This window comes from Furipterus horrens, unplaced genomic scaffold (assembly GCF_987537825.1).
Source record: "Furipterus horrens unplaced genomic scaffold, mFurHor1.1.pri manual_scaffold_6, whole genome shotgun sequence".
Classification (NCBI taxonomy): domain Eukaryota; kingdom Metazoa; phylum Chordata; class Mammalia; order Chiroptera; family Furipteridae; genus Furipterus; species Furipterus horrens.
This window is the reverse complement of record NW_028327176.1, coordinates 77,122,314-77,140,619: the sequence shown is the minus strand read 5'-3', so window position 1 is coordinate 77,140,619 and position 18,306 is coordinate 77,122,314. Positions and strand designations below refer to the sequence as shown.

At 44.9% G+C, this 18,306-nt stretch overlaps 1 protein-coding gene across 4 annotated transcripts in view; it reads right to left on the bottom strand.

The window, feature by feature from the left end:
• FHL2 (four and a half LIM domains 2) overlaps positions 1 to 18,306 on the bottom strand; it is a 68,637-nt gene that overhangs the window by 5,055 nt on the left and 45,276 nt on the right. For all 4 annotated transcript variants that reach the window (XM_090281866.1, XM_090281865.1, XM_090281864.1 and 1 more), the window contains 2 exons: positions 10,523 to 10,697; positions 2,801 to 2,970 (listed from right to left, as the gene is read on the bottom strand). In XM_090281866.1, coding sequence (XP_090137992.1) covers positions 2,801 to 2,970; positions 10,523 to 10,697 — 345 coding nt within the window. The remainder of the gene's footprint in view (positions 1 to 2,800; positions 2,971 to 10,522; positions 10,698 to 18,306) is intronic.

Here is an 18,306-nt window from a genome sequence, read left to right as displayed (position 1 = left end):
GGCAAGGGGACAAAAGTCAGTTTCCCAAGGCAGAGTGACCTCTCTTCTTAGCACTCTTCCTTATCTTCAGCTGTTGCCACTAGTGATGCAAAATCCTCAACCAGAAAACATCCAGCTCTGGTTAAAAGTCACTGAGAAACTGGTTCACAGACTTTATCACCCCTCTATTCCTTCTTCCATTGCTGCAGACCCTAGCGGTCCTGCTTGTGATACAGGTACTAGGACATTGCCCTCAGCCCCTCAGAGGGATGCTGGGTCTCGAAGGCAGTGTCACAGGTAGTACTGCTTCCTCGCGCAGGGTGAAGAGAGGCAGTGCTGCGAGGGCAATGGCCAGAGCCTGCATCAAGGAGGCAGATTTGATCATAACCCTGCTCTTGACAGCCCTGGGCCCATGGGCTAGTTGTGGACGAGGTTAAAAGACCGTGGGATCAGGCCTGCTGATGCTGTAGGGAAGGATGGGCATCTTGGAAGATTGGGGGAAAATAAGCCCACAGCCTTCCTTCTCATCCCATCTTATAGTCTAGAACTTTTGCAAGAAGCCCAATATACCAGAACTGGTCATCAATGCATCAGTTTGATCTATTTTCCTTTTTATATTGTTGCTTTTCATACTCATTGAAAAATGGATGAAGACAGCACTGAGTATGGTATGTGGGGAGTCTGGTGGGTCTCAGCTTGGCAGAGCAATGGCAATGGAAGATGGAGTGGAAACACATCAGCACTTTTGGGCAGTGTATTTCTCAACACTACTGTATCATCCAGTACCCTTCTTTAGTCCTTACATAAAGACAAACATCATTCCCATTTTGCAGATGAGTAAACTGAAACCCAGAAAAAATAAGTCACTTGCCTGAGAATTCATAGCTAGTTAATGACAAAGGAGGAACTGGAGTTCTGGACTTCCTTCTATCTGGTGTTCTTTTTTTTAAACTATAAACCATTAAAAATTATAAGTAGTACCCTAAGGAGTAGAATTTATGCAAAATATGTTGGATGGCAAGGTACCTACATGGCTACAGAAGACGTTTATGCGTAAGATGTTTCCTTCGTCTGGAATATATTCCCTCACCGTCCCTTTATCCGGATTCCGTGTCCCCCTCCCCTCACATCACCCAGCTAACTCAGCTGTCTCAGCATAGGTGGTGCTTTCTGAGAGAATGTTCCCTAAACCCCATCCTGGTCCCTCACTACTTAGATTACTTCAGGCCCTCCCCGCTGTTCTTTTCCAAAGCACACTTGTCAATAGTACTTGAGTGTTTGATGTTAGAGAACATATCCACCCAGACTATGTCCATCTCCTCCACCATTGGACACTCATGCCCCAGAGGGCCTGTCGTGGTGGGAGGAGTGGCTGCTTCTGGCATGAGCGCTGGTGTGTATACGGATAAGCACACACGCACACACATGGGCGCACAGCCCAGAAGGAGGTGTGCCTTCACTTCCACAACTGAACAGCACAATAAGGTGGGGGGAAATGCAGAGGAAGGAGAGCAACTAAAATGAACTTTCCTTGTATCTAATGAGAAAAACAAAACCGAAAAGGAGAATTCTTAATATAAACACAGGAGTGAGATTCCACCTAAGGACAAAGGAATAAATACTATGTAAATAACATAATCGTCACAGGGGAATAGGGAGAAATGGGGTTCAAAATAGTAGTAAAGTAAAACATGGAAGTGAGCACCCTGACTGGTGTGGCTCAGTTGGCTGAGCGTCATCTCACAAACCAAAAGGTTGCCAGGTGGATTCCTGGTCAGGACACATCCCTGGATTACTGGTGGGTGGGTGTGAGAGGCAACTGATAGATGTTTCTCTCCCTCTTTTTCTCCCTCCCTTCCCCTCTCTCTAGAAATAAATAAATATTTTTAAAAAATCATTTAAAAAATGGAAATGGGAGAAGTAAATGAGAGAAAGGCTGAAGAAAATTTGCAACACTCTGCCCTTCGAAAAGGAGCAGGCAGGTGAGGCATTCTAGCCAAGGCTCACCTGCAACAGCATACAGCATAGGACAGGGCCTGGCAGCAGGGCTGCCCTCTCACAGACTGAAGGCCAGGCAGGACCCCAGCAGGAGAGCTGGTAAAACAGCACAGTCAGTAACAGGGGCAGGAGCAGGAGCCAAACAAGTTGCACAGAGTTCTACAACTGGCACCGCCTAGGCCAGTGCTAGCAGTGGGAGTGTGCAGCTCAGCAGTGCTGTGACCTGTGCATGTGTAAGAGGACACACTGCAGCATACTCAGCTACACCCTGAAGGGCACGGATGTTGGGGTGACAGGGTAAGCTGGAGAGAGATGGCTTTCTACAGGTGCAGGGTTCCTTTGCTTTCTCTAACCTAACAGAGCCATGACACACACAGCACAGGATTGGCTGGGTAAGCGTAATTAATAATCTTGCCCCACCAATGGGCAGGCCTTCTCCCTCCCTTCTTCTCACTAAGTTTAGTGGCTGACTTCTTGTATCTTCAAGGGGAGCAGTATAACAAAGGCAGCTTTGGGATAAGTTCTCTTTCTCTTTAATATCAAGTCATAAATGAGCAAATATTTGGAATTGTTCCAGAAGGAAGTAATAAAGGATTTTTATCTCAGATCACAGCAGTGCTCATGTCTGAAAAGACTAGGATGCAGGTCCAATGGATAAAATGTACAGAAGTACATCAGAGCTATAGAATATGGGGTGAACGGGGCATAACTTTCATGCTGCTCGAGCATCACAGCTGCCATCATTTTCGGAAGGGGCAAGCTGACAGGAGCACATAGAGGCAATCTGACTCAAGTGTGCAAGGTCCGGGGGAGAATCAGGTACCTTTTTGCACTGAACACACTGCAAGGCATACTGTTTCTCATAGCAGGGCACACAGAAATTCTGCTCGTCCTTAGGGATGAAGCTCTTGGTTCCAATTGGCTGCTGACAGCGATGGCAGATGAAGCAGGTCTCGTGCCAGCTGCTGCCCTTGTATTCCATCTTGCGGGTCCCTGTTGTGACAGTCAAGAAGAACAGAGCGGCTGTGAAAATGACTGCCTGGGAGTCCCTGCAGTCTGCACTGGAACCTGCCACCATCCAGTTTTGTGACTACAGTGAGTCATTTTAGTTCTCAAAGGCTTGCCTCTAAATGGGAAAAAAATTTTATGTTGAAGAGAGCAGGGACTTGGTCCAGTAGTCCATTGGTATACACCCAGCTTCTAGAACATCTGTACATACTCAATATATTTGTATGCACAGGACATGAAAAAGAATATTTGTGTCTCACCAAGAATATTTGTGTCCCAACGCCAAGCCTGATTCACAGCAAATGCTTAATACTTGTTGATTGTTTTTCCCATACTTACAGAAAAAGTGTGTATATTTATTGAAGACATGGTTCAGGACAGAGCACTCTTGGTATGAAGCAGAAGTACAGAAGGATTTGGGAAAAAAAGGAACGTAATGGGTGAGGGGACAGAAATGATTGGGCGCCAGCACGCAACACACAGACCGGGGGACAAACCCAGCATGCCGCCCATTTGATAATTGAAGTTTTATCAGAATATAGGTACACCCATTGCTTCTACCCTCTCCAGCTGCTTTCACACAGCAATGGCAGCATTGAGTCGTTGTGACAGAGACTTTATGGCCTACAAAGCCCAAAATATTTATCGGGGTCTTTATGGAAAACTTTTGGATGCTGCTGTAGAAGGACTTCAACTCAAGGTCAGGAACAACGGGGTAGGGCTGAGAGCAGGAACCGGGTGGCAGCATTCTGAGATAGTACAGGCAGCACAACGCAGGTGTCTTGTAGTCTTTAACTCTAAGTCAAAAAAGTAATACAACAGGCTAAGGGCTGTATTTTAGCTGCTTGGATAATTGGTGAGATGTAAATGACTCAAATCATTAGAATATGCTCTGGGAATCATTACATGATTATTTTATTAGATGTCACTTTTGGGTCATTCTCTCAGCTTCCGTACTTCCAAGATCAGACATTTGGGTACCACCTGCCATAAAGTAATTAAAAACTCAGGGAATTCTTGAAAGAGGGGTAGAACACAGCGATCTTCAAAGTCTATGGAATTCAATCCTGGGGTGATAAATCCTGAAATGAGGGAAATTACAGTAAGCAGTTTAATTTTAGGTAAAAATGGTGGAAGAATTTTAATGTAAATTCTAAAATGATTTACTTTGATCTCTGGGGGTTTATTTTCCCATGTATAGCTTCTTCACTTGCTCTTTTAATCTCTGACCTTCCCTCTGACCAAGCAGCCAAAGGATTTTGTCAATGAATATAGAGACTCCAAGCAAGACCACATAAGTGCACACTCGGTGTCTTCTGACATAAGTTGTACATCAACACCAGTGCTCAGGAAGCTGTTCTGTCCCTAGTTGGAATCCACTGGGCATTTCCAGCCCAAGGGGGTGATGGGTGCACACCTGAGAGGCACATTGACAGACCTGCAAAAGTGTTGTAAAACATTGCCAGCAGGTGGCAGAAAAGTTCCTTCTAATAGAATCTGCACCTCAAACCAATTCTCCAGATGGAAGGAATGCCCTTTTTCGATTCAAATAAGCAAGAGAGGAACAAGAAGCTTGGAGGGATTAGTGATGGTGTGAGCCTGCTCAGAGGCTGTCGTGCTTCTGCAAGTAATCTCTGCAAACGGGGCCTCAGAATTTCTTGGCTGAGAACTGGTGAGCGCCCACATTGGTGTGCCACACAGCCCTGGTTCCTGGTTCCGCCAAGAAATTGACTTTTGTGAGGTGTGAGCCCAGAGGATGACTTTTTCATTTAGAACATGCCTCTTGTCCTACCTACCTAAATTTAAAAGCACAGTGATGCTCTGTACTGCTGTTCGTCTTGATTTGGTTGTAGCACTTTTAAAAATGAAACCAAAGCAAGGAAGCCAAGTGCTATGATGGCACAGTGCTTGCCTTCTTCTTCTTTTTTGTTTTTGCACACACCGGGCTTTTCCACACCCAGCCTTTGGTGTCCGGTCCGTGTGCAGAAGTGACCCTTTCTGACTTCTCCTTTGGCTGAACTCCAGTTCATCCCTCAAGACACTGAAATGTGTCCCTTTCCTGACTCCCTTGCTCTTCCTCCATCACAGCAGGTTTTGGACAGGCTTCTCCAACATTTCCATCTAAAAATCCTCAACAAGAGACCACAGTGAGATGCATATCACTGAGGGTGGAGAAGGGGTACTCCTAAGAGAATTGTCTGAGCCCTCTGCTGTTTCAGCCTACCTGAATCATGAAATATCTTGGAAATTGCTATAAAATTTTACAGCCTATATTCTAAGATATACTTATGTTTGTCTTCATCTAAAATTCCAGTTAAGTTATTTAATATTTTGCTTCCTGATCTTGGAATTATGCCATTGCTCTGGGAAGTTGTACCTTTTTTCCCATACACACTGGTCCACTCCTGTAGGGCCGCAATGGCTGGACATCCCTGTGGTCTGTTAGTCAGTCTCCTCAAGGACACACGCCTGGAAGGCAGTTCCATGTCTTAAGCTGACTCTGCCCTATGTCTTCACACAGACAGCACCTTCTGCTCACTTAGATCCAAGCCTAAGTGTCATTGCTTTGGACCGCCCCATCTAAAGCAGCCCTCCTGTCCTCTGTCCCTTCCCCTGACCCACGCTGCTCTGGGGGCTGTCCTCATTTGGTCAGAGCATTTGGGAGCCGGGCGCAGGGCTGCGTGTGCCCACTGAGCACAAAGCAGACATCTCTGGGCTGTGGAGCTGAAGCAACTACACAGCCATCTTGTTTTTTGAACCCACAGACAATAGTGAGTGAGATGTCCTCAGAGTAGGGAAAACCAACAACCAGACACCCTCACCTCTCCCTGCCTGCACCCAGGGCTTACGATTCCCTTGACCGCATGGCTTCAGTTGTGTCACCTGTAACTTGAGGTGAAGCAGTCCAGCTGTAAGGACACTGTACAACACAAACAGGGTCCTGGGAGCCAGGGCGGGCCCATGCACCACACCAGGTTGGCCGGTGGTAGCTGTGGTCCTGTTGTGATGACCACACAGCATTTCCCACTGCGGAGTTCGTAATCTCCAAGTCTGCATCCCAGTCTCCCTATTCCTCAATAGGAGAGACTTGGACCAATTAATGTTTGATTTTTATTTGCCATCTAAGCATGTTTTTCTCTCCCCCGTAAATACCATGAGAAATGGAAGGTGTGATGGTTAATTTTATGTGTCAACTTGTCCAGGCTATGATTCCCAGTTATTTAATTGTACATCAGTCTAATGTTGCTGTGAAGGTACTTTACAGATGTGATTAATTCTTAAATCAGTAGATTTTAAATAAAGCAAATGACATGCCAAATGTGGGTGGACCTCATCAAATGTCAAAGGCCTTAAGAGCAAAGCCTGAGGTTTCCTCAAGCAGAAGGAATTCTTCTCAAGACCACAAGAGAAAACGCTGCCTGAGTGGCCAGCCTGCTGCTCTAAGAGGTTCAGACTCAAGGCTGAAGCATCAACTCCAACCTGTCTCCAGTCTGTAAACCCTCCAACTGCGCGAGCCAATTAATTACTAAAAACTCTCTCTCTCTCTCTCTCTCTCTCTCTCTCTCTCTCTCTCTCTCTCTCTCTCTGTTTCTCTGGAGAGAAATTCAAACATCCAGGAGACATGTTTGTTTTTTTATATCATGATTGGCACTAAGGCTTAAAGTCTTGAATGGCTCCTGAACTGAGACTGTAAAATAATTTCTAACAATTACTGTAGACAAACTTCTGAGACTTGGGTCTTCTCCTCCCACCTTGTCAGAAAGGGAAATAGAGTCTCAGTGAGGGACAGCAACAGACTGAGAAGTCAGAACTATTAAACAGGAGACTAGAAACGAAACTCTGCCGATTTCTAACCTTTCCCCGAGGACTGGGAGTACAGGGAGGGAGGGGCCAGGACGAACCCTACGGTGGGAACAACAAAACCAGACCAGCTCAAATCTCCTCTGGCCCGTGTACCACTCAGCAAAGATGAGAACAAAGTGCGAGAGGTGCCAGAGGAGCTGGTAGAGGAACAGGTTGAGTGACTAAAGGAAATGTGCTCTTGCAGGTGGCACAGAAGGAAAAAACTTCATAAAGTCACATCTGGCCAGCCTGCTTTGATATTAAAGTAACTCAACTTGTGAGGGGTTGGAGGTAGGGATGGGGAGGAGACCAAGGTCTAAACAACTGTAAGTGGCTGAAGTCACACAGCCGCTGAGGAGCACAGTGAGGACACCAACCTCCCGACACCACGGCCAGTGCACGTGCACAGACCCCAGGCTGTCTCACTGGAGATAAGCCAACGCTGCTGCTCTGCACTCCTGCTAGTGAGGCTATATGTGCCCAACACTGTGAAGGTTTGTCTTGCGTGTCCTCTATTTTCCACCTTCAGAATTCATCTCCATTGCCACAGCGGAAGGAGTTAGTGATAGCCATACCCGCAATTCCCAGTCTGTCTTTCTCTGAACCTAGTCCAGAAGGCTGCTTAGACCACATTGCAGCAGGGACATCACTAGATGACAGGATCCTAATCCTGGCTCAGCCACTAACTGTAGCCAGGGGTGGCCATTTAACCTTCTGGTTTCTTCACTGGTGAGATGAGACAGGTGAACTTGAAGGTCAGGTAAGCTTAAAATTGTCATTGCTTTTACAATTTCATGCTGTGTGATTCAACATAGTTCTCATTCAAAGTGCCCGAGCTGGGACATTCTTTAATACCTGCACAACGCCCTGTTGCCAAATGAACCATGAACTCCCTTCTTGAAGATCCCAGCTTTTCCCATGGGCTCAGTGGCCACCTCTGCAGAGGCTGCCTCAGCCTGTGCACCTCCTACCAGACCCAAGATCTCCAGCATGACCCACATGGCCTGGGGCTTCCTCCTTTGGGTCTTCTCCTCCACCCCAGAAAGATTCCTATCCTGACCTGGCCCTCCAGGTAGGGTAATGAAGGGGAGGAACTACAGAAGCAGAGAGGTTGCAGGGTTTACTTGCAAAAAGGCAGAGCACTGCTGAGGAAGGGCAAACACACACACACACACACACACACACACACACACACGTCCAGAAGGTGAAAAGAAGGGATGAAGAAGGCGAACAGAAGGGATGAAGAAGGCATGACCAACTCTGGGGAGTGGGTGAATGTGGGACCTGTGATGGAGATGGAAAGAGGATTTAAAGAAGTCTACTCTGAGTCACCCATGGAACCTTTCCTGGGCTCTGATCAGGAAAACCTAGTAAAGATTTAATTTGTTTTTCAATTAATTCTGCGGTTCTTACTACACCAGGACTTTTGTGTCTCTGCATGTGACTCCCCGTGAACAGGATGCCAGGTCACCCTGCTTTCATATGGGCTTTAGTCTGCATGCCCACCGTCACCACACTTGGGTCCCTCAGCTCCAACACGGACAGTGTTAACATAATTTTGTAAAAGTCTTCCTGCCCATTCTTTCCACCACTGGAAGCTGCCACAGTGGCTCCAGCAGGGCTGTGGGGAAATGGCTCTTGATTTTTGTATGTCACAGTTATTTTTAAGGTGTATTGACCAGAGAAATGTAGTAGCAGTAGAAACCATCTGACTGAAGGCCTTTTTTAAAAGTTCTGAGTTCTTATCCAATATATCTTCTTAAAATAACACTTCTCACATTTCATTCTCTTGCTCAGAACTCTTCAGCATCTTCATTGCCAAAAACAAAGCAAACAAAAAAATAAATAAATAAAACAAGAATTCCAGGGCTTGGCAATTAGTCTTCCACTGAAGAGTTGAGAGTCTAACTAAACTATCTCTGTAGTCTTCATTCTTTTCACATCAGTGTTACTCCAGCTACTGTATGAAATGATTACTCAGCAGACCACCTTAGTTTTTAAAAATTAGCATTCAATCTATTGAAGTAACAAACTCAAAACCCTCAACTTAAGTTCACATGACATATTATTATTGAATTCATGAATATAGTAAATTTTAAAAATCACTTGGTTCTGTTTATTAATGTAGTGAACTGAACTCCTTTAAAACTACTTTTGAAAAGTTAATCTTTTTGACATCCTTTTAAAGTATGTCAACTAACAAACTGAACTTTAAGTTCTTAAGTAATCATTGTTGGAATGAATTAAACTTACAAATACGAGGAAGCATAAGATATCTTTAATGTCAAAACAGTTTATCAATTAAGAAAATTGAGCCAGGTAGCTCAGATGGTAGTAGCGTTGTCCCAGTGTACCAAGGCTGCAGGTTTGGTCCTGGGTTGGCACACATACCAATGAATGCATCAGTAAGTGAAACAACAAAAGTCTCTATCTTTTTCTCTCTTTCCCCCTTCTCCTTCTCTCTCTCTGTCTTCCTCTCTTTAAATAAATAAATAAATAACCACAAACTTAATTTACTCCTTAGACCAACTTTTTTTTTAACTTCACACATACTTTATTAGATTATTTCACACAACACTTTTACTATGAGTTAGATTCTCTTAATATGTCTGCTCTTAATTCTAAACCTTCCTAGAGCTAAAGAATGCTGACCTACTAAAGAAGCAGTCTTAAGGATGGACCCCTTCCCGAGTACTCTGAGGGTTCACTGTCAACCTGAGCTGGATTTGACAGTGGCTCTGTCAATGATCTCCTAATGGGGTCCTCAGAGCCTGTGGGCCCTATATCAAGTTACATTCCCCCAAGTCCTCTGCGCCGTCATGCAGGCCATCTGTACCCCCAACCAGTCTGCTGTCCACTGACTGGGTCTCAGGGGTTTAGTTACTGCTTCAGCCTCTTCTGCCCTCTGGAGGTCACACAGCCTGAAGACATTCAAGGGACAGAGTTCTCTCCTGGTTTTATGTAGCTCTCTGGGAGGGATGCCAGATTACAGGACCCAAATTGGAGAGGTACTAAAAATTTAGCTGTGTTCTTATTTGCGAAATCTGTCAAGTTTACCTTCTTGTCACACTTGGCTGGTCATGCAGAGCACATCACTGATTGTATGTGGCAGCTAAGCCAGCCACAGCGATGTCTCCACCTTCCTCTCAGTTGGCTGGGTCCAAACCTTCAGCCCCTCTTGCAAGGGTCACTCTCCTGGCCCCCATTTCTATGTGTCTAACAAGAATTAGTTTTTAAAATTTCATGTATATCTGCTTACTCTATTTTTAAAAATGAAACATTCCTCTCTCCTGCGGAAAAAACAAAACAAAACAAACAAACAAACAAACAAAAAAAAACAGAACAAAACAAACTACCTTCCTCCCAAACAAGGAGAGACACAGTTCCATTCTCTCCCTTCAACAGACAAGTCAACTTATCACTGTCCTTTACATTGGACCCAGCTGCAGTCAAGTCTGGGTTAATCTAGAAGGTAGTGTCCGTCCAACTAGAATGTAAACTCAATGTGGGCGGAGGACAGGGATGCCGCTCCACTCACTACTCCATGAACACTTAGCTGTTTGCCCCAGGCCCGGCACCAAAAGGACACAAGACATTTGCTTAAATAACTACATGAGTACAGATTCATTGAGTAGAAGAAAAGAAAGAGGAAGCATGCTTTTTGATATCACAGGGAGAGGGGAGCGTTCCTGACCTGGCATGATGGTCTTCTTGCACTCCTGGCACTTGGATGAGTACTCGTGGGAGTAGCAGTCCGTGCAGAGCAGTTGTTCCTCCTTGGCAGCGAAGGGCTTGTCCACCAGTGAGCTCTTGCACCTCGAGCAGTAGAAACAGGCCTCATGCCAGTGTCGGTCCTTGTAGGACAAGTCCTGCAGACCCAGACACACGAGACTGTCAGAGGGTAGGAAGGCTCTGAGCTGCTCTGAGCACTGTACAGGGGCATGGTGCAAATTTGCAACAAAAACACGGAGTAAAGAAGGGTCAAGGCCTTTGGGCATTCTTGGACCATGACCTTCACCTAGTGCAGAAATGAGTAAGGTTAGGCTGCTTTTTTCTCACTGCATTTGGAGTAAGCACTTAGACAGGTGTGTGTGTGTGTGTGCGTGTGCGTGAGAGAGAGAGAGAGAGAGAGAGAGAGAGAGAGAATATGATGCTTTGAAAAATGAATGGATTTCCCTTAGGTATTATCTATAAGAAAGAAACAGAAAACATGGAACTTGTCAATGCTTCTTACTTGACAAACAGTCCTTTGGACTCGCAGGAGTCCTTGGGCCATGAGAGAGTGAGGGAGCTTGGCAAAGCCAGCCACGACAGCAGGATCACTGTGGTGACCAGCAGGAGAGAGAGGCCCTGGGTGGAGGGAGATTCAGGAAAGGAGACCAAGCACAGGGCCCTGCTTTCTCCTGGTGGAAAGTGGGTCAGGAGATTTCACATGGGGCACCACCAGCTGAGTGTGGAAGCCCCCCGGAGCACAGTGAGCTGGGCAGGGGGGTTGGAGACGGAATCCCAGGCAGAGAAAGGCATGTGAATGGATGAGGGGCAGAGAAGGGTGTTCAGTGGAGAGGCGTGTTGGGCTCCAGGGATAGGCCAGGGAATAACGGGGGAGATTTCCCACCCAGGTTGGACCAGGAGGGCTCTTTTAAGGTGTGTATGCAGTTCAAGTTTATCCTGAAGGCAGTGGAGACATGCTAAGACTGTGTGTGACAGTTGGTAAGCACAGGGAAGGGAGGAAAGAGAAAGCAGAAGTGGAGACACACAGACGGTCCCTGGAGAAAAGTGAGGGGTGATTGGGTCTGTCTATGGGAAGAGCAGACAGGGAACAGATGGGACAGGTATTAAGAAGACAGTACCCATGCTATTTTAGCAAAGGGTGAAAAAGAGAAATGAACCCAGAAGAAAAAACCATGCAGACCCTATGATACCCTTAGTTAGCCTGCAAAATAATAAGAAATCTTCTCATCCTTGTGTTGTTAAAATGGCATATGGCATTTTGAAAGTGCCAATACAAAATTAAAATAACCTGTTTACATCCAGTTTTACCTTAAATGGGATTATTTTCCTATCGTTCCTTGTATTCCCAGCTCTGACCTAGAACCATCACCCATTTATTAATGAGGCAGACACAGAATTTTAGGCCACTGTAGGGTTTCCTGGGCCAGCTTCCAGCTCCCAGGTGCCCAGAACACCACCGCTCACGACACCCATGTCAAGAACACCCTCCCCGAGATGTCTCTGTTGCTGATAGCCAAGCAGAAGCTCAGTGATGCTATGTAGAATGTGAAAACGCCCAGCCTGGACTTGATTGGAAACACTTCAAACACCTACTCAACTCGAAACCCAAACTAGAACAAATAGTTCGCTTTTGCTCAAATACTGTTGTGTGTATGTTTTCCCAGAACCTTGAACCAAACTAAAGTTACTTGATTTGGTGATCTCTTTGCATATCATTTTAATTCAGGGAATTAAAAATATATTTATCCCTGTTGAATCTCCATGAACACAAGTGGGCGACAGAAGGGGTGTGTCCTGTGCAGCTGTCTCTCACACTGGTCCCCATAACATGCTTACTTTTCACGACACCTGGGAGTAGAATCCCTGCCAATGCAAGACAATGAGGAATAAAGGTGAGACAAGTACAGAATTTCCTCAGTGCAGGACTTAATGGACTTGTTTCTGTGTGGCTGATTCTGCCCTGAGCCCCAGCAACCCTGGTACCGGGGATCCTCCGAGCCAGGCACTGTGTCTGGGGGGACCAGGGAGAGCACACTGAAATGCCCATTCCTCTTTGCCTTTTGTGAACCTAAACTAGGGGGTGTATGAGCTGGGGGCAGAGGACTGTCCTATCTCTTGAATTTCCAACGTCAAGTATTTTCAGAAACTTTGAGGAAAAAAACACCTACACTTTACTGGTTATTCTGACAAATGAAATAAGGTAGAAACTGCATTAATTTGTGTTAATGACTATATATGCAAACTCACAAGATGGTCATAATTTTCATCCCTGGTATCCTAGAAAGAGAAAAATAATTACTTCTTTTGGAAGTCATTGCAAAGTATGGATGTATGCAAAGTATGGACATTGCGGTTTGTTGAGAGGTCAAGGCTGTGCCACCCTGCCAGGTAAATATCATTGCTGAAGCTCAGAGAAGTTCAGTTACTTGCTCACCGTCATACAGTTGGCATATCACTGAGCTAGGGTTCAAGCTTAAGTCCTCTGGGTTCAAAAGCTATTTCCAGTGAGCATACCAGGTAAGATCCTGGTAGACTCTGTGTTGCTCTTTGCTTTCAAAAACTACCCTTAATGAGAACTTAATGAAAAAAAAATCAGAAACAATACCATGTTTTATAGCCAAATGAATGCAATTTAGTACTGCCTTGGTTTAGATTTTGAATGAAGTGGAGGAAAGCCTTTAAAACCCTGTCCAGTACGAACAGTAATAGCCTAATTTAAGAAGAGCTGGAGTTTTGATCAAGCTGTCACTGTTGTCAAGCTGACTGTGGAATAAATGTATTTAAAATATTTTGGAATGGAAAACAGTACAGCAGTTCCTCAGAAAATTAAAAATAAAATTACCATATGATCCAGCAATTCCACTTCTGGGTGTATGCGCACAAAAATTGAAAGTAGGGATCTGCAGAACCATGTTTATAGCGGCATTATTCACAATATCCAAAACGTGGGAGCTACCCAAGTGTCCATCAATGGATGAGTGGATAAAAAAAATGTGTAAACATACACTGGACTATTTCTTAAGAAAGAAAGGAAATTTGGACACATGCTACAACATGGGTAAACCTTAATCCAGACACAAAAAGACAAATACTGTATGATTCCACTTACATGAGATCCCTGGTACAACCAGATTCATAGAGACAGAAGGCAGAGTGGTGGCTGCCAGGGGCCGGGGCAGAGGGATGAAGAGTCATTGCTTAATGGGCACAGCTGCAGTTTGGGAAGACGAACAGTTCTGGAGATCTGCCCAACAATGTGAATATACTCAACACTGCTGAAATGTACACTCAAAAAGGGTTAAGATGGCACATTTTACATTATGTGTATTTTACCACAACTTAAAAAATTAAATACTAAGTTTTGATTGTTACATAGCAGGTGAAAAACACTTTTTTTAGACGTTAGCAGACCATAAAGACTTGATATTATGGAAAAGCTGCAAAACATTTTCCATGTTCCATGAATCACTGCCCACCTTCAATGAGACATGCAGAGGAGCGGGCGAGGGGAGAGGGGAAAGCTCAGAGGCCTGCTTCCTGAAAGGTGGTCTAGTATTGATTGCCCAGGGAGTCATCATCACACAGTCAGGGGCTAAGTTGTTAGTGAAACGAGGAGGAGGAAATATGAGGTTAAGGACATTTGCCTGTTGGAGCTGACCTTACGAAAAACCGAGGGAGAGCACCATGCAAGCGAAGCCACCAACTGCCATCACTGTCTCTGCCCTGGTCAGTAAGTTCCCAGATGAGGAAAGAGCAGCAGAGTAGTGAATGTAACTAAATAGTCATGGTAAAACTAATTTTAAAATATTCACATAATTCAAAAGCACTACAGAAATCTATCTTTCCTATAGTCAACATTTCTGGAGTGAAAATACAATAGCGACCATTTAAGGCTGATTTGCTGACACAGACATTTGACACTTGGAAGGCTCCCTCTAATGTCAAGTCTTTACTAGACCAGAAGCATCTGTGCAAGGCTTCCAGACCCTCTGAAGGCCACGCTTCCTGTGCTCACTTGTGCTCTCTTGGTCTCTGGCCCCAAGGAGCTGCTGCCTTCCTCAGAATGACCTGAGTTACTAAACCCAAGAGTGGTACAGCCATCTCACCTCGGCTTCGGCCTGAGAAGCTGACTTGCCCTTCAGGCTGGTGGAGAGCAGACGCCTGGAAGAGCTTCTCGTCCCACCCCTCTCTCCCAATTTGCTTTTCCAGTTGCCCAGGGTTGGGGTACCGAGGCATTCCTTTCCTCGGGCCACTGTAATTCACCCGCACAATCCCCCTGCACACACACACACACACACACACGTCTTTCTGCATTAACACAAAATAGTACCTAAATTGTTCACTCAAGGATGTCTGATAGTCTTCAAAACATTCTGACATAACATTTTCCCTTAAAATAAATATCAAACTATCACCATGCTCTTAAATTTCATAAATAAATAAAAATAAATAAATAAAAATAGTCTTTAAACAAGCGTGCATCACTGTTGGTGGTGGGTCCTCAGTGGCAATATAATCGGCCCATCTTCTGTTCCAGCTGCAGACAGTGGTCAACTTCCTGGGCCCAGGACATCTGCCTGGCTGCTGTGTGCACACAGGGGTGCGGCCTTGTCACTCGCTCCACATCTGCTGTAGCATGAGTGCCCCCTGGAGGCCATGGCAGGTGTCTAAAACACCTGATGTATTTCATCCTACTGCCTGAACTGGAGCTCCAGATTCAAATCTTATCTAACAGATACATGACTACAGGCAAGATATTTAACCTCTCTCTGCCTCAGATGTCTCATCTGTAAAGTAGCAATAATAGTAGCTACCACGGGCTACAAAGACTGAATGAGTTAATACATTATAACCTGTAAGGCATTTTAACACTTAAAGAGTTTTACAGTAAAGCAGATACACCGATCATACATAACTTTGTTTATTGTAATTGCTTAATTAACGCTAGTATTAGCTTTTATTCAGATCATAGCTACTGATGAAAACAGTTGCCTTGAAGCATCACTGGCTGAAATCTGAAATTACAGGTACTCAAGGAAATAGTAACATGGATTAGAATGCCCTGCACCTTAAATCTCCCATGCTAATAACTACGACTCCACTTTTGTATAGTGCTTTTAACTTCTCAGCTGTTTTAAACCTAAAATTATTTTTCTTAATCCTTTCTTATGTATTTTGAGTCACACAATATTCTGTGATATAAGGATTTATTTTTATTTTATACATGAGCATATTTAAATTAATGATACTAAAAACCCATGAATTATGTCTCCTACAACATTCAGCCTTCAATGACTTGACAGAACCAGGTGCATATTTTTCTCAGTCTTGCCTGGCACGGCAGTATGTATGCAAGCTGGTCCCAATATGCCTGCCCAGCCTCAGCCTCTGCTCTAGTGACCCTTCACCCCTCCACGCCCAGGCTGGCCCTCGCCTTGGAAGGCTCTTCCCCCTCCTCTCTCACAGCAGGTGAAATCCCCCTCTGCTGTGAGGCCCAGATCAAATAACACCTGCTGGTGATGCTGCCCCCACCCAGTGGCAGTAGTTGAAGAAAAGTCCTGCACCACCTGCAGCTAATATAGCACCATGAAGAGCAGATGTCATAGACCTCCTTCAAAATCATTATCTGACACTCTCAGGTTTCTCTCTGAGTCTCCTTCCTAGGCTCTCAATTTGTGCTCTTTTTAGAAAGTCTGAGTTAAGTTAATAAACTCATGTCACAGCTTCCTCCTGACTCACTTCTTACACAAGTCTACAACATGTAGGAGGTGAGAAAAGACTTCATGGCAAGAGGAAGGTAACTAAATGCTGCCACTTTGTCTTTTTAGGGCAGGCAGAGACTTCTGGTCAACAACATGTTCCTCAGAGTCTTAGCATGAGGCAAGATTTTAGGTTCATGGTTCCCTGGAGCTGAGAGGTAGCCTGAAAATACCACGGAAAGGCAGAAAAGCTACATGAACTGAGTAAACTCCTGTGCCTGAACTCAACCTTCACATCGCACTGTGAATATTTATCTGTAAAGACACAGTGGCCCTTTTCCTCTGTAGTGTTCTCAGCTCTACAGAGAGTTTACTTTTTGTTCTCAGTACTGAGGTGACCTCATCTAGTCCTGTCAATACTGTTCTGTATGGAGCACAGCGTGACAACCCCAAGAGTGAATATAATAGAAATACCACTTCGATGCCGGAGGTCCAAGGTTAAGAAGTACAGGTCTGCTGACAGGCTTTCAAGAACTTAAAAATCTACTAAAAATATCCTGGTTTTAAAGTCTTCCAGAGATGGGGGGAGGAAGAAAAAGAAAAGAATCTTTTTTATATCCCAGAAAAAATACCAAGGTTAATCTTGTGCTCACAGAAATGTCATAAATTGCAGTAAAATGTTGATAAACAATGTACTATTAGACCCAAAGACTTCCTGTCAGATTTTATATTTTTCCATTTCAGAAACATTCCTAATATGGAAGTGCTTGTGGCTTGGCCCTGAATGTGCCCTTCTTGAGACTTGAAGAGCTGAGCCATTGGCCAAAGTGCCCTGGAGGGACCCTCAACCCCTCAGCTCATTGCAGGCGGCTCTGGGCAGCAGGGTGGCTCTACTCCTGCCTCATGCACTGGTCCACCTGGGCTGGCAGATGTTCAGCTGCTGAGTTCCCAGAGCCACCACTCCTCACGCCCACAAGATTCTACTTTATTAATGGATCCTCAGTGTCAGCCATGCTCAGCGATTTGCAAAGATGACCGAGGCTTTCAGATTGCTGGGTTATTAGTTTTTCAACGGCATATTCTTTCAAATCCTTAAAAACAAAGGTCCAGAGGAGCAGATGATGGCAGAAACAGCCTGAGATGAGTGACCCTGTTTTCAGACATGGGAACCATGGCTTATAGGTGTAAAGTCTGGCTCATGTCCCACCCCAGTGGGCGTGATGTCACAGCTGAATGCTGTGCGTCTCGGTGGGTGTGCCTTACAGGTGGCCCTTTGATTTTCATGCACTTGGAGGTCCTTATATTACCCATCTGACCACTTTTGTTCCCAGTTCTGAGGATCCTGCTTTATTCAATTCCCTTCAGGTTTTCCCCTTATAGGAGGATATTTAAATAAATATAAATATTTTTAGTGTTTATTACAAACCCCGTGGACAAATTACATAAAAACTCAAAAAAGATGATTCACTCATTAGCCACTTAAAAATCACCTCAACAAATAAAATGATTCAGGATGGCAAGCTAGACTGGGAGACTGTATCTGGAATAGTTGCTCTCCCAGAAGAAGGGCCCAGAGCGGCCCAGCAGGGGAGGCCTGTGTCCTGGTAGGAAGGGTGGTTTTCTCAATCTGACCCTACGTCTCCTAAGCCTTGGTCAGGAATCCTTTAAAAGTGTAATGGAGACATCTAGATTTAACCTGGACATGTAAAAACCTCCATGTCCTGTTTCATTCTCCTGGCTGCTTTCTGCCAAAAGGCCTCAAAAGTTATCTGTCCTTTAAGAACTTTCCAAAGTTTAAATGAGAAACTTTTATAGTTTACCAGATAGACACATGCCAATCTGATTGTCAATTCAATGTTTCCCATTTAATTAACTAGGAAACTGGAAAGAGTGTTCTAGAAACAAATTGAGTATCATTTCTGCAGCACAGTCATTGCCATCTGAGGGGCCCCAGGAGAAAGGCAGGAGCCTGCTGCTCAGGTCGCTGAGAGAAGCAAGGCAGACAGCTCTGAGTCACAGGCCTGACCACCAGTCCAATCTGCACCTG